Genomic DNA, 20,564 nt, shown 5'->3' on the forward strand with positions numbered 1-20,564 from the left:
AATCAAGGTAACCCAAGTATTACAACAACAACAACAACAACAACAACAACAACAACAACAACAACAACAACAACAACAACAACAACACTCATGGCTTATATATGTTCCGTATACTTATGGATTTTTTTTCTTCTTCTTCTTCTTCTTCTTCTTCTTCTTCTTCTTCTTCTTCTTCTTCTTCTTCTTCTTCTTCTTCTTCTTCTTCTTCTTCTTCACATGGAGCACTAAACGGGCAAATACAAATGGGGCCTACGTTTGTTGCAAATAATTCCCCAGTTCAAGCTCATATAGTCCAGTTCACATGGGGCATAGGTGGTTCAGACACAAAATTGCCCATTTGTAATCCGCTTAAGGTTGGAAACCCATATAAAACTATGTGGGTGGGCCAAAACAGGTGTGCCCCTGGTGGACCCCAGGAGTAAAACCAGATGAAACCCATGCCCATATGCCCATGTGAAAACTCACATGGGGCCCAGATGGAAATGTTGGCTGGGAACTAACTATACATACTATCAATGAAAAGAGCTGATTAGTTCCGCCAGGGGGCGACATTATCGCATCTTGATACATATAAACAAACATCTGATACTGTTCAGCGGCACTAGTGGCATAGCTAGCTATCATTTTCAAGGATCAAATGAGTTTGGTGATGTATGGCTTAGTCGGTTCTTTCTTTTCGACAACATCTATACAAACATGCAGTGTGGATCCAGATGTTCTGAAGCCCAGGTACACTTGGCTGGGCTTTCCCAGACCGGGACGACCTGTCAATTCAAGTGCGACTATCTAGCTTGAGGCCTACTGACTGCCTGACAACTAGTACGGCTTATGAGCTAATGGACACGGGGCCACCAGGCATCATATAGGGTACGAAACTAAACTATACCAACATATAACAAAGCTTTAGTGATTTCTAGAGCAACTGACTGACGCCCTAGCGGAGATAAACAGCAGTGATGTCACCAGTGTGCCCCATTGGATTCATAAGCTAAAATCGTGTAGGCCACCGGGCATAAACTCATGTTTCATAGTTATGAAGATTTTATGACTTCAAGTTCATGGTAGCGACCTTGGATGCCATCTGGATGCCATCTTGATCTTTGAATTTTACATTAATTATACTGAAAAAAACAACAGGTTTTGGAAAATAAATAACATTTTGCTATTAGCAAATTCACAAAATAACATTGATCAATGATACTTGATTTGAGTTTTCAAAACTGTCTATGCTAGTATAGCTCAGGAACTGTAATTATATACAGACATACACTCTGATGAAGGCGGAAGATTCCGCCGAAACATGTCAGGTAAATGAACCTAAAACAAATTTGTTTGATATAGAAGAACCAGAGAAGTAATTGAAAAAGAAAAAACAAGATGAACCTAGTACAACTATATACAGACATACACTGGGTAACAAAATATTCACAATATCAAACTTCACATTCAACTTTTGTACATGTACCTTAAAATCAATGTATTCTGAGTTATAAACAGGGGAATACATTTTGAAATAGACATCTTGGGTTTCAGAGCCACCATCCTAGAATTTTGAGTGGCCAGCGGTATTTTTATCTTTATTACAATATGCAGAATATATTTCATTATTTGAACAAACACTTGAAATATATTTAGAATAATTTGCTCTATTAACTGTATGTACACAAATTCAGGAGTTCTCAACTTTTGGGGGTCCAGGTACCCCTGAAAACAGTCAATTGTAAATTTTAAAACACCTACACCAAAATGAGTCTGTCCTGTGTTTAACATTGACAGCAGGCTTCCACGAGCACATCACTGAATCCTTCGTCTTCTCCTGCTCATCATGCTCACTGCACTCCTCCGCCCCTTTATGTACTTTCTTCTGGTGATAACAGTGGAGATGACCAGTGCAATGAAGATGACAGCTGTGATTATGAAGCAGCAGCCAAAGACCGTCAGCGCCTTGTTCTTGGACAGCCACACGCATAAGTTACACACTGGCTGGACCTTAATAGAGCGGCATTTGTGCAACGTGACGTCTTTGGGGAACCCGCTCCGGGTGATGATTTGTCTGTAGAAGTCAACGGAGGCCTTTTCTTTGGATTGTTGGTGGGGTGAGCTGAAAAGACCATACTGAGGTACATGATCATCCTGCAGTTTCCACACATAGAAGCCCCGCAGGTTGACTCCATCCAACTGGCGTGCTGAAGAAACATGAAGAGAAGCAGAGATATTAATTTATCGCCAATTAACCATCGGTTTGTCTTTTAGATGTAAATCTACTCATGTTTGCTAGTGCAGTGTAGGTGAGCAAATGGCCACAAGGGCAAGGTATAAAACCTAATCTAATTCATCGCTCCATTGTTTCTCTGCCCTCCCACTTTTTTTTTATTATCATCTTTATGGTTCCTTGGGAGTTTATAGGAGGCGGCAATATAGTCATAAAATCTATATTGCTTGTCGAGCTTTGCCTGGGCGTCAACATCATTGTAATCCATGCTGATAGTACCTTACACAGGAGTGAAAATGAACATTACTTCTGGCAGAGGAAAACACACTTCATCGAGAAGTGGTTCTCAAACTACTACACGACACCTAAATATAGAAAATACAACTCTACATATGTAAGTATTTAGTTAAACGGATAGTGCAAATAAAAAAGTAATGAAATAAAAAATGTCTATACCCAAATAATTAAAAACAAAACATTTCTAAAAAGGTTTTGAACTTAAAATTTTAAACACAATGCAGGTATACATGAACAGTGATTTTTTTTGCAGACCACTAGAAGGAGCTCGGTGCCATACTTTAAGAATCAATGGGTGAACATAATACTGTATGGCTCTGAGTGATGTATAGTATGTTGACATTTCCCTTTTTTTATGTGATGGTTTTACAGTAACCTTCAACTGTGAGTAGCAAATAAAATGTTTTCTTTGGAGAGAATCAGCATTAAGAAATGCTTAAAAAGTCAACGCGTATTGTACTCATCCTAATAAAAACAAAAGGCTGACCTTTAAGAGCCTCCTGCAGGTAACTTTTTAGATAGTGCTGCCTCATGGTATCCTGTACAGGAGCCTGGTCATCAATCCCACTTGCTGTGATAATGATAGGCCGAGCCCTTCCGTATCGCTCAGTCACCCAGTTCAGGATCTTTCGCAGTCCCCAAGGGACAAGCGCTTGGCCCAGTCTGGAGGAGGGCCAGGTGGGATCAGACAGGATAAGAAAGTCATGGTTGCCAGGGTGGTTCTTCTGTCCATTATTTGGAAAAGGAGAGACCAAGCGTGTGGTGAAATGATTCAACGCAATGAAACTCAATGCACCTTTGAGTTCTTCCCTTTCAGTTTTGGTAAAAGTAGGAAGAGGAGATGTCTGTTGGCTCCGTGGCCAGGCTCTCTCCTTCAAGTAAGCCTTTATTTCTAGTGGGTAGTCCTCTTTGCCCTGCTTCTCCTCATCTCCAGTCCCCAGCAACGGGTCCAGAAAGTAAGCAAGTTCAAAAAGAAGGAATCTCTTCACTGCCGCTCCATGTGACTGTAGGAGGAAGGGGTTTGCGGGCTCAGCCCAGTCAGCGTGAAGCGCCAGTGACACCATAGCTCCCTGCTGACGAGAGTACTTTAGCTCATGGAGCCGCCAGGCTTTCGCGTGAGCCAGAAGGAGGTTATGGGCAGCCTGGTGTCGCTCATTCGCATTGGAATAAATATCTGTGAGTCTGTTAGGCTCATTCACTGTGATCCAGTAACGGACCCAGGAACCCAGCTCCCGGTAGCACAGTGATGCATATTCTTGAAAGGCCTCCACTGTGCTGTAGTTGAGCCAACCCCCAGAGGCGTGCAGGGCACCGGGCAAGCCCAGATGTGGAGCTTTGTGGGTCGGGTAATAGAGGATAACCAAAGCCTCCAGGTCCAGTTTCTTCAGCTCGGTGAGGACGCAGCGATAGTACCTTTTAAACAGTGTTAAAATAAAGAGCAGGTTAATTTCGATTTGGCTTGAAAGAACAACATAGAACAAGGAACAACAAAGAACTTTCTACTCACAAAAAGCGAGAGATCTTTGTTCAACGTTTGGGTGAAACTTCTGGATGAACTATACACTTTTCAGCTACACCTAATTTGACCTCTAAGATTTAGTACACACATGTCCAATTGTTGAATTGTTTAATACTTTTTAAACAAATTGCTGCTCACTAAGAAGAAGCTGAACAGCAAAATTCATAAAGGTTACAGTGCAAGCTCTAGTCTGAACCAACAGATTCCAGATTTAACAGACAGAAAATAGAGTGCAGTTCTCTAAAAAGCCCCTTCAAACAATGGTTGTCAAAGTCTGCCAGTTCCAGAAGAGGTTGTTTTTTTTACTGGTGCTTGATTATGTTTTTGTTGTCACAGATATAATAGAGAGCACGCTTACGTGGTGCCTATACAGCAGTCAATGGAAATGCATGGACATGCATGGCAACCATGTTAGCAGGTGCAATGGTTTCATTACATGTAATTGAAAGCATTAACATCAACTTGCAGGTATCCAGCGGAAAAGGAGCATGTCATGCCTACCTATTCATATCTTTGGTTATTGTTTAGTAGAGCATGTAAACGCAACAAAAAAAGTCAAAGCACCCATGATTTGCACCACTGGTCTCAGATTGGTGATGTGGGTTATGGTTTTAAAATGAGTATTTTCAAATAGGGAGGTTTTTTTTACCTTAGTGCTTCCACATTAACACTAGAAAGGTCTCCATGTGGTAGAATCAGAGACCAGTTTAGAGCAAAGCGGTAGTGTGTTGCCCCAGTAGATACAAACAGGTAGAGATGACTGCGGATGGCCAGATAGTCTGTGCACTGGGAACGATTAGTATGAAGCTTTACTCCTGGGATTGCACGGAATGATCCATCGCCTGTCCAGTTCCAGCTGTACACATTGGGATCTTTGAATTGGGGGGAGAAGGGGTAAAAGCGGGCCTAACAAAGGAGAGAGAGAGAAAAATGGATGGTTGCATTTGTTTAGATCCATTTTGCCTGAATGCATTTACCTGCAAGGTGGAGTCAGCAATACCCCAGTGAAAATCACAGGGGAAACTGCCTTCAACTTCTCTGGAGGGTTCCACTTGGGGGAATCCATTGTCAGCAATAACCCGCCTGTAGTACTGAGCACTGGTTTTGGGCGTCTTGGTTCGATTAGGATGAGTGAAGTCAACATAGAAAAGGCCCCGGCGGACTGAGTAGTTGTAGTTCCATTCAAAGCTGTCTACCAGTGACCACGCAGTGTAGCCTAGCAACCGAACCCTATCCAACCGGCCAGCTGGAACACAAAACATAGCACTACTACTACTAATAATAATAATAACAATAATAATGATAATATTGATAACATTAATAATGATAATAATAAATAGGTTTATATTGAGCTTTTGTTGATATTCAGATACAATGACATTTTTACAATTAAAACAGTAAAATCTATTTTCATAACACCTTTATGAAATGAGATAATTTTGTTTCAATCATATATAGTATTTCAACACTGTACCTTGTAATACATGGTTGATAAATCTCTTCATCAAGTAAATGGCCACTGTGTCCTCTCTTCCCACACTAGCTTCAGAGAACCATCCACCCTCAGCCACCAGAACTTGCAAGTCCCCGTACTCCAGCTTTATCCAACCCAGAACGCGCCTAAGATCTGGTGACACAACCTGGCCAAAGTGGGGCAGGGTGCGGCCCAGACGGAGGTTGTTTGGCCCGAAGGACAGGGCAAAAAAGTCGGCTGTGTTGTTCACCCACAGCTTCTCCTTGGTAGTGAATGTGGGCAGGAGGCCCCTGTGCTTGTTTTTCAAAGAAGGCGGGTAATCTCCATCACCTAAAATGGGATTGGCGAACCAACCAAGAACAGCATCCATTGACTGTTGACAAAGATCGACACCGGTGGCTACGGGTTGGCCTTTTTGAGGTTCAACCCAGTGGGAGCCCAAAACAATGGACAGTTTACCCTTCTGCTCTGGGCGGTAGTGGGTATCGTAGATGTGCCAGGCTTTGGCGTGTGCCTGGTAATCCCAGAAAAAAACAACATTACTAATTCATCAATCATTTTCAGTAGTAAGAAGTGATGAAGTACAAAAACCGTAGTGCCCCGGGATATGAGATTATTTCGTTCCGTCACAACACTAAAACACTTACACTTCAAATCATCTTTGACCATTGAAATTAAGGGAGTGTGGAAAATAGGTCAGAGTCCCTGTTAGCTAGAAAAAGGAAACTATTTTCCACAGGAGAAAAGTCATTAGTCCATTCCAGCATCTCTTTCACCCCTCCCAAAAAAAAAAGACAAAACGCGCACAATTCATCTCACTAAGGATGTTTACTTTACCATAGAAGGGCAATTAGTTTCTTTTATTAAGTGTGAAATGCTCCAAAACTTTTTGACATTTCTTTTTGCACTCTTTCCTCCTGGCTTTTGTGTGGAAAATGTGTTACTGTAAAATAGTGAACAATTGCTGATGCACTGAATCTGCAAAAAGATAACCGTGAGATATTGAGGGACGGCTGTATGAGCGGAGCAACAGACATGGTAATCATACACTTGACCTAACACTATAATGATCTCGTTCTCATATGAGTGTCAACACACACCATCTGTCCAGCGCTTTAAATGACAAAAACATGAGTGATTATCATCGAGGCATATCTCCATGACTTCCTGTCACACACTGTACGGACATGGCGGACTTTAGACCTCCATATCTCATAAAATGATCTGTTTATTGACCAAAAAAATATATGACAAATAAATAGACGTCAACAAGTTGGTGCTTTTTTTTTTTACTGACTAATTAAGGGAACAAAAGATGAAAATAACTCATTTGCAGCAAAGTACACATGATGAAAGACTTACTTACCCTGATCAAATTGTGGGCCACAATAAAAGAGGCAGCAAGTCCTCCAGTTTCTCCAGGGGCATGCAGCCCCACGCCGTACCCCTGCACAGCTACCAAGTACGGGTTATGCATCGTAAGCCAGTACCTGACACGATCCCCAAATGTCCGGAAGCAAAAGGCAGCATAGTTCCCAAACAATTCAATAAGTGTGTCATTTTTCCATCCTCCATACGCCTCCTGCAGGACCAGCGGCAGATCCCAATGATGGATGGTGACAATGGGCTCAATTTTCTTTTCCACCAGCCTGTTTATGAGACGGTTGTAGTGCTCCACAGCAGGTTGACAGGGAGGACCTGTTGCATTCCCATCAGGGAACAGTCTGGGCCACGAGAGGGAGAAAGAGTACGATGTCACCCCCAGATACTCAAGTGCCTGCACATCATCTTCCCAGTGGACATAGCTGTCACTGGCCACATTGTCCGTCTTGGATTGGGTGAAATGGTCCCAGATGGATTCCCCCTTTCCATCCTTGTCCCATGATCCTTCGGTCTGGAAAGCGGATGTCCCAGACCCCCAGAGGAACCCTGCGGGGAACGTATCATGAAGAAATGATTGTTCTAGACTGATTGCGACCGGCTTGGGCATTTGCCACATCTGTCTGCCATCGCCAATAGAGCCAGTCGCTCGGTGCCAAGTGTTCACCAACCACAAGGACAGTAAGAGGCGCTGAATTATGAGATGGGGTGAAAAGTCCAGCATGCTGAAGGAGTCTATCTTGTTCCAGAAAATCCCATGATGGTCTGCGTAGTCTGAGTAGGAAATATTGTTCTTTTTTAAGACAGCAGATCCATGTTGGAGGAGAAACACCCACAGTCCAGATATTGCAATATGTGAAGCGGTGTGAGCCTTGTAAACCTGGTAAGACTTTCCTACCGTCTCTCTCTGTGCACTTGTCCTACCACTCAGCCCCGCCCTCCCACCTCATGTTAACACATACAAAGGTTGACTGATAATCAGCCACCTTGCTTGCGTCACTCCGAGGTGTGTTTACATCTCACCTATCAATCCCCGCTAAAAAATGTATATAAGGGCAGATCATTACTTTGAGGTACAGTACATCATTTAATAACAGCGATGAGCTTAATTCGTTCGTGACCATGCTCGTAACACTCCCATCATCTTTTCCCATTGAAATGAGTAAAATCCTCCCATTAACTCCCATCCCCCAAAACACACATTTTGTTTGTAATACTGTAGGTTTTAAATGGGAAACAGTAGGCTATGTTCGATAACAATATAGCAATGACCTAATCAAACATAATGTAATCCACATCAATAATTTTTTTGCAACATTTTTGAAGATTTAATCCAATGGATATTGTGCAAAATTGCAGAAATGGCGGAATCTGTAAAAACAAATTATTTAAGTGTGCAATGTGTGAAACTCATTCCAAATATTTTTGAGAGGCTGGAAGATATTTATGGCATTTTCATTCATTTAAATGAGGAAAGATAATTTGAAATAGAATGGATTTGAGTTACAAGCATGTTCACGGAACAAATTAAACTTTCTCAGGGCATCACTGTATGCTGTGAAGGGGGGTTTGTGGCATTGTCTATATCTTTTCTGTACTGTTCGAGGATCTCCAAAATGTCTTGAGTCAAATTGCAAATATGAGCTTCAATCAATTGACATTAGTTGTGATGCCTTCAGGGACATTTATTAAGGAAGGGAAGGAGCATAAATACAATTTACACGTTGACTAGATGAAAAACTATATTTCTTCTGACAATCTTATGACCAAAAGGCACTGAAAACCCCTTGCAGTGTTCTCTCTAAATTCAATAAAAGCATGACGGGTGACAACAAGGTTACCGGCTCATATAACTTTATTTAATTTTGTTCTATTTTTCAGTCAGTAACCCAGGCTCAATTTGCTGGAAAGTGCGTATGTGTTTTAATGCCCATCTGTCTATGTGTCACTGTCTTTAATTAGGCCTTCAGGTCAGGGCAGCGTTGTCATTAAGGCAGTGTGTGTAGGTGTAGAGAGCAAACAGTGGAGTTGCTCGGGAAACACTGTGCCATGAGGCAAGAAGCAGATTCACTGAGTTGGACAGCTGCTATTATTATACATATTTATATCGATAACTATATTTATAACTATATAAACACATACATACTACATATGTACTAAAATACTAAATTCTGATTGAATTTTTTTATATCTAGTATCTACCTATCTACCTACCTATCTATCTATCTTCCATATCTATTAAAATTCAATAAATGAGTATTTTCAGTACTTTGCAACCTTTAAGTAGAAGATATCTGGAAATACTGCTGTGCATAATCTGGAATTTGTACTTTAATTTAAAAAAACAACAACTTTTGATTTTGATGAAACTATATGGTTGATTGATAGTAATACTGTTATCAATATAGTTTGTTTGAAAACATTAAAATTATTCTCTAATAGTTGATATTTTTAAATTTGAAAAAGTTTAGAACTGCAATGCAAGATACTGAGAGGTGTTTCCAACGCTTCCCCTCTTTTCTGGCAGCTACTGCCATCCTGTGCCAATAAGTGGTAGTGCTTATGCATGCACCAAATTAAAGAAGCAATATTTATAGTTAATATTTAGAGCACTGTATATATACTGGCGGCATGGTGAACACTTGTTAACACATCCGCCTCACAGTTCTGAGGATGCGGGTTCGATTCTTTCCTGTGTGGAATTTGCATGTTCTCGCCGTGCTTGCGTGGGTTTCCTCCCACATCCCGTAACCATGGATGGTAGGACAAATCACTCCAAATTGCCCGTCAATGTGAGAGTTTGTCTCTGTGTGCTCTGCGATTAGTTCTGGGTATCCTTCGCCTACTGCCCGAAGTCAGCTGGGATACGCTTCAGCACACCCACCATCCTCGTTGTGAGGACAAGCAGCTCAGAAGATGGATGGATGTAAATAAACTAGCAAATCCGTTTTTCATGAAGTTACCAAAATACAAATTATTTCATTGATATTTGTTTCATATAATTCATGTTTTTAATAGTGTGGGAACTGGAAGTATTGTCTCCGTATCTTAACCCTTATAGTGTTTCGGTCCATATTTTCAACTTTCAAGCCCTAAAATATTCCTTTATTTGTCCTTAATTATTCTTCTCCATTTCATGTATTTTGAGGAGGTTGGATAACAGCTTATCAACTGAGCAGTCTGGCAATCTTTCATTTTCAATCACATGATCTCAGGCCACAAAAGAAAAAAAAAAAACATACAACAGTACTACAAAGCAAGAAACAAAGTTTCATTTATTTAATACGTCCCCCTAGCTCCACCACACACACTTGTTAAGACAAGGTCATAATCATCATCACATAACTTTGTTGTCAAGCAAAGCAACTGAATGGTGGCTAACGGAAAGGCACAAAACTGTGTGGTGGAAGGTTCGTGATCAACTACATTGCAATGCAGTGTCTGTAATTGAAGAATAGATGCATTAAATTAAGAAAATATTTATGTTGAGATTTAAGCACAAAATAAGTATTCATTCTTTGTCACATCTTTTGTTCAAAATGTGATTGCAGGGCTGGTAAAATGTTTAGTCTGCCTTCTCTTTCAAGAGTTCATTTTAATTTGGTGTGCATTTAGAAAAAAATAATTATCTGGCATACAAGTCATGGGGCTATAGTTTGCTTGTACATTCAAGTCATTCGACAGCGAAAATGATTTCATTCTGGACAAGCGATTAATCATTCACGTGTATAATATTGAAAGGGCAGAGAGGGTACTGACCCTCTCAGTTTGGGAGTGGAAGTAGACATGCAGTCTTGAGTCAAACAAAGCATTTTGAAATGGTTTGGCTGTGTCAGTCATTGGCAAAGGAGGAAGAGACAACCAGTGTGGAGGTAGCTGGGATACACAAGGGCTAAAGCTAAATGTTACTTTTGAAGGGGAAGGCTAGAAAAAGAACTTTGGGGATTGATTGAGGGGGTGAGCTTTACACAGACTGGTAGCCAGTACGACTCTTCCTCCGGCCAATCAGGTAAGAGAGAAGGACAAGGACGATTAGGAAGCTGAGGGCCACGCCCACCGCGATAGGCACCAAAAAGCTCAAATCAGAGTCCAGGAAGCACTCCTCGGCTAAGTGGCATACAAGGAAGCACAGACACACACACACACACACAAGAGAGAGTAAGGTTAGCACTGGTGATTAATTGGGGGGGGGAAAGCTTTGTGGGAAAGAAAAAGAGAAAAGTAGGAATGATAAAAAATCCTCAGCATGGTTAGAAGTTTCACACAGTAGAACCTGACCAAATTTCCACAAAGAATCGACAATGTGATAAGTGAAAATCAAGACCATAAAAATGGCATCATTCTGTACACACATGCATGAGTGGACTTATTTGACATGTTTGGGAATGTTTTCCCAATGAAGTGCCTAAATTTTCACGAGCGAAGGCGTATTTATGACAATTGTGACTAAGATATAGTCCTTCGCTAGTTTCTTTTTGTTTTTATAGACAAGATAAATCGGTCAAATTTCAGGAGCAATCAAATTAATTTATGGAATCAAGGGGACGACAAATATTCCCTCAATAACAAAGCCACAAAATGACTGTTCTATGACAAGATTCAACACAAAAATCTGCTAATGTAGTTGGTTTTGTTCGCCACAAGTGGTATAATTCCCCTAATGTCAAATGGTCCTTTAGCAAGAAGGAAAAGTGCGTTTTAAGAAAAGCTTGCACCAAACAGTGGTGCTAATTCAGGCGCGGAGGTACGCGGGTGATTCTCTTGATTACAAAACACCCACCTCCCTCTCAATCATAATTAAAAAAAAGAAAAAGACGATTCTAGAAGGACTCGTAACCACTGGCCATGTTTCTCTTTCTTCCGATGAAGTAGGCCAGCAGAACAATAAGAATGAGAACAAGCAGGGCAACACCAACAGCTATGGGAACAATGAAGCTCTCCGAGTCAGTCTGGCATTCCTCAGCTAGATGAAAGTGAAGAGAGAAGAGGTTAATGTCTTCATAGAATAGTGGGGATTAAGGGAGTGAAGAATGGGTTAGTATAAAAAGGTGGGGTCTCTGGTACCCCCACCCCCCCACCCCCTCCCAAAAAACATTTACTCAGAAGGGCTAGAACAGCAGCACACTTTTATTTCCATAAACCTCCAGAATACTAAAACGATCAAGTTTGACACTGCATAACTCAGGATGTGAGCGCAAAACAAAGACAGTTATACAGACAGATTCCCTTTTGATGAACTTGCGAGATGGTGGGGAGAAAAAATAAACCTGATGTCGGCTTAAGTCATGGAAGCCAATGCTTGCACTGAGCAAGGCACTATTCTCTATGGCATAAAGCTGAGAGTAACAACACTGCAACTGTTTAAACACTCACACACAACCCTGGGAGAAGCAAAGTTACGGTGCAAATTAAACAAAACAAAAAACAAACAAACAATTGCTCCTTTAGTCGGAACATACAAAGCCGTATTTGGGCCATGCTGAAAAGATTTAAATCCAATTAGAATATAGTTAACGAATTACGGCGAAATCTGTAACTATTTATAATATACGTGTGTGTGTGTGGGGGGGGGGGGGTAGTAGTATCACTATGAGGGGGAAACTGCAATTTAACAACAAATGGCAAAAAGACGTAATACTAGGAGACAGCAATGAATGAGTGTTCGTGATACTATGAGGAGAAGTTTTAGCTTTGACCCAAAGTTAACTTAAGATGAAAGTTGGAATAAGAGTGAATAATTTTTGAGAAGTCATAATTCTCTGAGGAGAAACATGTAATTATATGAACATTAAGTTATAATGCAGGGGCAAAAGTAATGTGATACCACAAACTAATGAAAATAATTGCGATCTGACCCCCCCCAAAAAATGATGTTTGTTTTCCATACTATACGGCTTAAGGCTTTATGACTTTTAAAATATGGACTATTAAAACTTTCTCAAAATATTTTAACTTTTTGTTCAACCGGAACCCAACTTTTCAGTTGTAGTCATCACTTTACGACTCTGCTTTAAAAAAAAAAACTGTCACTGTTACAGCTTTTTTGGCGACTTTATTCTTGTATTTTCTTTTCAGCAAGGCCCTAATTCTCCTCCGCATAAATGAGTCACACTACACTGGCTTGTTATCGTCACAATAGAAAAAGAACTAAAACACAGTACTGTTATCCTGAGGCTCTGAGCTGGCTGCGGTGCAAGTTGGGGGAAAAACTAAACATCACACAAAGTCAAGGTGAGGGTGGCGCTGAGCACCTTTCACACCATTATGGCCCAACAAGGCGGCCATGGAAAGCTTCTGTCTATCTGTACCTCCTGCTCAGATTATTCCGAGACCACCAATAACACATGACTGTGTTACACATTCATTTTGGGGCCCCTGCAGCCTTCAGAGCCTGGATCACAATACATAATAATCAGGTAACGATTTCCAAACACAAATAGACGTAAAAGAGCATTTTAGTGCATTCAAACATCCTCAAATGAAACAATACCATCCCTTTTCACCTAATGTCACAAACAATTACGGCAGAAAAGACTCTTTCGATTGATTTCTCTGACTCGTGCCAAGTGTGACAAACCCTTTGAGCAGAAAACGCTTGACACATTCTAACCTCTTTCTTGGTCTGAGAATATAAAGGTCTCTCACAATTGTGTAATCTAATGTTTTTTCCCGCTCTGCGGGGGCAAACATTGGCTAAAGCTTCTTTTCTATGCGATCCAAGTGGAGCGCGCCTTCACTAAACTAACTTCATTTTCTGCACTTAGGTGAAGGGTTTGCATCTGACTCCTGAGAAAATATTCTGCATCAATGAAATAAATCAAAGTAGGGGTGGGGAACCTTTCTGAAATTAATTACTTATGATTTGAAGCTTTTTTTCTCCAACAGTTCCTCTGAGGATTTGTTTGTGGAATTTCATGGCAGGCAATATACAGACCACATGGCATAGGTTCCCCACCCCTGGATGATTGGAATGAAAAATACAAATGAAAATAAATCAAAGTAAAAGTAAGAAATGTGCAAGCGATGAAATCAAGAAAACATGGAGTGTCGGCAGAGCAAATGCAAAATTGTCACGGTGAGCTGAATATAGTCCCGCAGCATTGCTAAATTGCATTACACAGGTGCATCTCAATAAAGTTCAATATTGGGGAAAACCTTTTCAGAATGTCACCCCCAAATTGACCAAAGGAAACAAAATGACTTCTAATATAGAAATTGAAAAGGCAGTGGAAGGCTATTTTTATTGATTTTATATAATATACATAGAGTTGTATGTTTTGTATTGAACGGGGCTAAACAACTTTGCATTTGCTCATTCACAAAAACAAAAAAATGGAAAACAGAAAAACAAAACACAGGGAACAGACAAGTTTGGTCCTTGAAGAAAAACTACCACATTATTGTCTCAGCAAACTCTCAGAAATGCTCAGTGTGCATGTTTAACCCTCAAAACAACTTTGCACATTTCTGATTTCAATGAAAAGGGTTTGAATTGTCAAGAGCCAATCAAGTTTGTTGCACATGAATACAAGGACCAGGCTTGGGGGGACCCTCTGTCATATTTTGTGACTGATTTGCAAAGTGGCTTCTCAAAGCGTCTGATATCCAACATAGGTCTTTCTCCGACCAATCACGTATGCGATCACTACAATGAGAATCAAGCCAGCCAGAGCAGCGCCGACAATGATTGGGATTAAGATGCTGGTGTCGTCCAATGGACACTCATGGGCTGCAGATGAAAAGAAAGGCAGTCAACCACACATTTCTGCCCTGTTTCTACTTAACTCATCATGCTCTCTACAAGCTATAAATGCTTTCCCAAGAAGCAGAAGGTACAATTTTTGTTTTGATCCTCATTTCTGCTTGTATCGTTAATGAAAGTGAACAGACTTCCCCTTGGTCACAGAACACCAAGGCTGGAATTACATTGCAACGATCAAGTAACAATTCCAATTTTTGCCCCCAAGTGACAGCCGCAATGTGTCATGGCACTATAATGGAGGAGGAGGCGGAGGTGTCTTGAGATGGTCTTTTGGGTTATCTTTAGTGTGAATATCTGGATCTATGCTTACTCTAGCTCTTTGTATATGTTCACTTTTTTTTTTCTTTAAGCTTGACTGTTCAATATATGGCGTAAAGTGGATCGGCTACTGCTGCTGTTTTTGTTTTCACTTCACGCAAGCAGCAATGTGTCAAAAAAGGTTGTTCGAAAAAAGAATTTTCTCACTAAAAAACAAAACAAAAAACAAACCCATACATTTAGAAGTGGTTATGTTTTCTAGCAGAATGGGGAGCTTCTCATGTTAAAGATTAACGGCAGACTTGAACAATAATCAACTTGTAAATGCTGCTTTAACGAGTGTTAGGTGAGAGAGAGTACCTGTACTGAAGACACCCTTCTTCACAGCAAAAGGCTGCACTTGTAGGTTGAAGGTGAAGATGGTGAGCTTGGTGGTGATGGTGTAGTTCTGCTCCTTGTTGCACATGTACGAGCTGCCCACCGCTGCTTCCCACAGACTCAAGCTACTGTTTGCCTCAGAGAAAACCACACCTTAAAGCAGACAACACGATATTAACCTCCTCCTGCTTGGAGAATGTGTTCAATGCGTTTGAGGAAAACAAAACGACTTGGCTTACCAGAACTCAGGTTAGCGGTGACATTCACAGCCTGTAGGTGGAATTTTCTGGTGTCCTGTCAGAAAAAAATAGTCGGATCAAAGACAAGAACGCACATATACCCCATAAAAATACATCCTACTGACACAGAGTGCTCAGACACTCCATTAGGTACACCAACACTAATAACTAAAACCAGAGCTGAAGATGCATTTAGAGAATAACATCATCAATAACATGAAAACGAATAAACTACAATTATCAAAAATTAAAAGTCTTTACAAAAATCTTTTTGGACTCAAACATTGAAATACAAACCCAATGGAAATCGCCTTATTACAGCAAGACCACGTTCGCCGAACAATAAAACAGAGTAAAAAAAAACAGAACTACTACACGTGTACATAAGAAACGGTATTTGAAATGAAACTATATTTTTTTTTTATCTCTGTAACGGACACCGTCCATAAACTGTAACTTGTAATGTCGAGTTGTTAAATTACCTGAAAACATTGCACACGTTCATGATTGTAAAGTAATTCCAAAGGTCGTTCTTAATTTCCATGTTAAAAATAGTCCATAAGGCTCTTTTGCTTTACAGCTTTAGTCCGTTGCTTCCTTGTGAATCTAGGATGCCTCAAAGAGGCACAAAACCAGACAATGCCGCAAGAGAACTTACATTGGTGAAAGTGAGCATGATAGTCAAGGTGTTAGATACCAACACCAGCTCACTAGTGTTGACGCCACACGATCCAGACGCGGTGGTCCCGTTGGGATCCAAGTTCATCTCTTGATACTTCTAAAGCAGAAAGGACAAAAAGAAAATCAGAGTGGCTACATTCTATCTCAAAAATTAAGTGTTGGGGGGGGGGGGGGGCTCACACACCTCGCCGAGCTCAACGCCAATCCGCAAGGCGAAGTTTGCCATCAGACACGCTGTGCTGTTCTCATCAGGTTTGATGTTGAACCTCCCAGTGGTGGGTGTGGGGAGGGTTGGGGCAGGGGTTGTTGGCGGAGTGGGCATACTGGTGGTGGTGTTCGTCACTGGAGCCACTGTGGTGGGAGAGGCAGTGGGTGTGGTGGGCAGGTCGGCCGAACAGGTGGTCACTGCGAAGAGAGGGAGGTGCAGTCCGTAAGAGGATGTCTTTTGACATTAGGTTGAGCCCACCCTTACGGTTTTTGCTTTGTGTGCCGTTGCTGATGAACGCCTGGATGAGCACGTTCCACAGGGTCTGGTTGACTGAGTCGGACCTGATGGTCTCTTCACTCATGCAGGAGTAGCAGGTGTCCATGCTTACGTCGGTGATTTGAGGCCTTACATCCACAGAGAGGGTGTCTGAAGGCAGAAGGAGGAGATGTATGATGAAAAATCGACTTTTTAATTGCTTGCATACAAACAAAAGGGGAGCCTCGGTTGACAAAGAGTCTACGGTCACAGAGTATCCCCAATATGTGCAAACAGTAAGCCGGAACGTGTCGCAGTCCATCACTACGAGCCATTTTCTCTGGGAGATTTGGTCTGTCAGGTGGACAGGGCCAAGGGCCACCTGTAGTGGCCAGGTGAAGCCTTATGCAGCCATGAGGCTTTTGTTCCAGTTGTTTTATTTAAATCTCTGAAGTTTCATGTGCACCCAAAAACATTTCTGTCATTTAAACCATTTGTCATAGCCTTTTCGCCATCTTGTTGCAAGTGTCCACAAGGAAATAATAACCATCATTATCTTTCACGTGGTTCATTCATCTAATCTGATTAGGATTACATGACACCCATCCATTTTCTATTTGATATACGTGGGTCTACTGCAGCCCAGTTATGTTTGGGCAAGGGTCGTCAGTAAACCCATCCATCATGCGTGTTTCTAGATGTGTGAAGACACCCAAATAATTGGCGAGAACCCAAGCAACCATGAGGAGACCATGTACAAAAGAAGATCAAAACCCAGATTGAAACTCCAGAACCCTGAGGCAAATGTGCTAACCCTGTTTGAAACTGTCTCCTGCTGATGGGCTCTGACAAAGACCAAGAGGGAATTTGATTTCGGGTGTACAAGAGGAATGGGCATATTGCACATTATTTTATCCTTACTTTTTTAAGTTCTGAAATGCGCCTTTGTCTTTTCACATCAGCTAACCCTGTTATCCGTGTTCACTTTCCAAACGTCACCTGTTTGTTAGATTCTTGTTCCTCCTGTGTGTCAATTGCACTCACCATAGAGCACTTGAGTCATTAACAAGCCAGCACTAAACGCGGCGTGTTGCTAATTTGCTAACACCCAACTGCTCAAGGTGTCCAGCACGCATCTTTGTGTATTGGCGACATTACCGTTCAATGCAGATTTAGGGAAGATGGTGGAGTCGCTGAGGTTGTAGGAAAACGTGATGGAATCCGCCTGGTATGTGTTCCCGTTGAGAGTGAAGTTCACGCTCCAGGAGTGTCCCGCTCCGAAGTTGAGCTTCAGGGTTGAAGTCGTGTTGCTGCATTTGCTTCCGGTAGACGTGACTTCGGAGGGAAGCTCAAACGTGGCTAGCTCACTCTGTGGTGAGAAGTAGCATAAATAGTAAAGCGGGGTACACACTTTCTACAATTTGAGCATTTTTCCTCTTCCTGATCCAAGTCAGCAAAGGCCAGGTCTTTAGACTATTATCCTGAGCAAATGATCCTGGTTTGTGTTAAAATTGCTTTTTGCCCTCCCTGATCTGCTCTGAAAAAATAGTCAGTGCCAATAATCCTAAATGTTAAACATGCATTCATAAATTACAATGACAAATCTTTGCATGTGGTCAACAGAGTTTGGCCGAGCCACTGACTCTGTGACTGCTGTGAAAAGAAACAATAGTGCCAGACATAAAAACGACAATGCGCCAAGTTTGCAACCACTATGTAATTATCAGAAATACAGTTAGTCTATCTTATTTTCTAGCAATTCTTTTGTCTCATTCTCACTGGTATGGGGTGAGGAAACTGGTCATGTACGTTGGTAAATAAGGCCAGGCAGTTTGGCGATTGATTTTTTTTTTTTAACTTGACATTTCACCTTTTCATTTACAAACAGCATTTTGTATTCAGTGTCACAAAACTGATTGAGTTCCAATTTAGAGGTTCAACGGTAACAGCAATCCTACAGTTCTTTCAGCTGCAGCCCAATAATTCACCAGTGCATGTGACAGGATGTGCACCAGGAAAACACAAGTAAACCGCTGACAAGCAAGAATCTTGGGGAGTACACACCTCATCATTTTTGAGAGTTGCTATGCAACAAGAGTAGAAAATGGCATCAAACTTACCTTGTTCTCTGACGTCGCATACAACACAGAGAAGTTGGCCGTGACATTGGCGTAAAGACACAACTTGTCATCCTTGTCCATGACCTTCACCTCAGCCCCAAGTGACAGATGGGACACTGTAAAGAGAAATTGAAACGCATGTCACTAATTTCCCTACATTTACAGTCATGCCTTACCAAACTAACTGCATTTATAATCAATCAGAAAGGTATGCCTTGAGCTCCCTCAGTTGAGTGAATAAAATGCCCCTTGACCATTATTGGACGAAATGTGTGTTGTTTTTTTAAATGTTTTGCTTTGCAGTAACACAACTTTGAACAGAATCCGCCAGTAGCGAGCCCAAGGTTACGCTTAACCCTAAACCTAACTCCAAAGCAAAAATATTAGCGTAGAAATCAATGCTCAGGTAGACATTTATTTTCATAAAAAGTTCATTTTCATCACTTCTGGGTCAGAAACGGGTGTTTGTGGTGAGACCAACCCATGTTCTACTACTGATTACTAAAGGGAAAGAGTAGGAAAAAAAAGGATTCTGGTGAAAGAAGACTCTAATCTTTTGGATCGGTTTTGTTTGTATTAGCACAGAACAGAGGTGGGTTTTGCAAAATCAGTCAAAACAGATAGCAACACGGGGAATTGTGGCAGAAAGTCCAACACACTTATTTATTGACGTGACTATTCTAAGGATTACGTAAAGATCAATAACGCTAAATGGTAAGAGAATAGGCGTCAGTGAGCGAGGAGAGCCCAAAATGAACATGCTGTTCTAAATTAGCTTCACCGCGACAGAAATACGTTTTATACAACGAAAGCAAACATTTGAACCATTTTTCGAAGCGAAATATTATCTTTTTGGAGTCTGTACTGCAAAAATTAACGTAACTTTCTCGCCTGTTAGCGCTTCATGAGGTCGCTGCCCCATTTAAACACCAACATGCTAACAAACGAGCACTGTTATATTTTACTTCACGCACAGTAATAATAATAAAAAATACTGTTGTGCGGTTTGCATTGTTGCATACGCGAAGTTGAGGGTGGTTAGACAAGCTGGGGTTTAATCATTAACGCAAACTTTAGCTTACAAAACTAGCGTTAGCCAGCCATTACGCTACTGTGACGCTACCGAAGTGACACCAGCAAAGCTAGATTTCACCATTGCAGTCACATTATAGTTTGGCTAGAAAATAGTGTTGCCTTGCCCATACAAAATGAATGTGTTTATACACCAGGGCGTGTAAATTTAGCTTCACGCGTCTTCTGCGATACTCGAGTGGCGATGTTGTTGACGTAATTAGCGCTACAGCTAAATACGTCAGCTGAGTTGACGCAATCGCCATTTGATTGTTACTTGTATTTTAGGTTTTGCAGATAAATGTTTTAAAATGTGTGTGGCTAAATAAATGGTTCATCACGGTTTCAATAAAGCACCAGGCCGACGCTCGCACATTCTATTTGCGATCTACCGCCATTTCATTACTAAATGCACATCAAATTAACAAAACTTACCAAATCCAAATACGAAGAAAATCGCAAACGTTCCGTATTGAAACATGATGTCCTGCTGTTTGGCGGTGAATAAAACAAGAGCCGAGCAGTCGGTGCCGAACTTGGGACTTGGCGAACGCACTGCCGTCAGTATGAGGAAATGCACGATTGTACGTCACATATAAAGTCATATGACGAGGTCACAGGTCACAAGGGCAGGAGGTGTGGACTCCCTCCCATAATTGCCTCTGTCAGGGATTTTTCACTGCACTTTTGTCATTTTAAAACAAGGCCGG

At 41.3% G+C, this 20,564-nt stretch overlaps 3 protein-coding genes across 5 annotated transcripts in view; 1 reads left to right on the forward strand and 2 right to left on the reverse strand.

Moving 5' to 3' along the window:
• The first annotated feature begins 1,121 nt into the window (after positions 1–1,121).
• Positions 1,122–20,564, forward strand: part of urp1 (urotensin-related peptide 1) — a 39,568-nt gene continuing 20,125 nt past the window's right edge. The window contains exon 1 of the mRNA XM_061283845.1: positions 1,122–1,307. Coding sequence (XP_061139829.1) covers positions 1,301–1,307 — 7 coding nt within the window. The 5' untranslated portion in view covers positions 1,122–1,300. The remainder of the gene's footprint in view (positions 1,308–20,564) is intronic.
• Positions 1,564–7,706, reverse strand: klb (klotho beta). The gene is made up of 6 exons (XM_061283835.1): positions 6,869–7,706; positions 5,503–6,016; positions 5,006–5,274; positions 4,678–4,934; positions 2,997–3,922; positions 1,564–2,186 (listed from the first exon to the last, which is right to left on the reverse strand). Exons 1-6 carry the CDS (start codon positions 7,604–7,606, stop codon positions 1,795–1,797), a joined length of 3,096 nt encoding a protein of 1,031 aa, XP_061139819.1. The 5' UTR covers positions 7,607–7,706; the 3' UTR covers positions 1,564–1,794.
• On the reverse strand, positions 10,140–20,450 carry lamp2 (lysosomal-associated membrane protein 2). Of its 3 annotated transcripts, none has more exons than XM_061291139.1 (9): positions 20,290–20,450; positions 18,784–18,899; positions 17,822–18,032; positions 16,673–16,834; positions 16,385–16,605; positions 16,178–16,297; positions 15,520–15,574; positions 15,263–15,433; positions 10,140–10,989 (listed from the first exon to the last, which is right to left on the reverse strand). In XM_061291139.1, the coding sequence occupies exons 1-9, from the start codon at positions 20,333–20,335 to the stop codon at positions 10,847–10,849; spliced, it is 1,245 nt and encodes a 414-aa protein (XP_061147123.1). In that variant the 5' UTR covers positions 20,336–20,450; the 3' UTR covers positions 10,140–10,846. The 3 variants fall into 3 exon arrangements, with proteins under 3 accessions (XP_061147123.1, XP_061147114.1, XP_061147132.1); XM_061291130.1 differs by lacking the exon at positions 10,140–10,989 and adding an exon at positions 10,996–11,845; XM_061291148.1 differs by lacking the exon at positions 10,140–10,989 and adding an exon at positions 11,992–14,611.

This window comes from Syngnathus typhle, linkage group LG1, assembly GCF_033458585.1.
Source record: "Syngnathus typhle isolate RoL2023-S1 ecotype Sweden linkage group LG1, RoL_Styp_1.0, whole genome shotgun sequence".
Classification (NCBI taxonomy): domain Eukaryota; kingdom Metazoa; phylum Chordata; class Actinopteri; order Syngnathiformes; family Syngnathidae; genus Syngnathus; species Syngnathus typhle.

Bases quoted from the DNA above. Each gene is read 5' to 3' on its own strand.
- klb (XM_061283835.1), bottom strand. From the start codon at position 7,606: ATGCTGGACTTTTCACCCCATCTCATAATTCAGCGCCTCTTACTGTCC. The intron at 3,923-4,677 runs GTAAAAAAAACC...ACTGTTTAAAAG, and splicing joins GTTAATGTGGAAGCACTAAG to GTACTATCGCTGCGTCCTCA. The intron at 2,187-2,996 runs GTCAGCCTTTTG...ATGTTTCTTCAG, and splicing joins CCTGCAGGAGGCTCTTAAAG to CACGCCAGTTGGATGGAGTC.
- lamp2 (XM_061291139.1), bottom strand. From the start codon at position 20,335: ATGTTTCAATACGGAACGTTTGCGATTTTCTTCGTATTTGGATTTG. The intron at 18,900-20,289 runs GTAAGTTTTGTT...TTCTCTTTACAG, and splicing joins TTTCTTCGTATTTGGATTTG to TGTCCCATCTGTCACTTGGG. The intron at 15,575-16,177 runs GTAAGTTCTCTT...TTTTTCTGACAG, and splicing joins TCATGCTCACTTTCACCAAT to GACACCAGAAAATTCCACCT.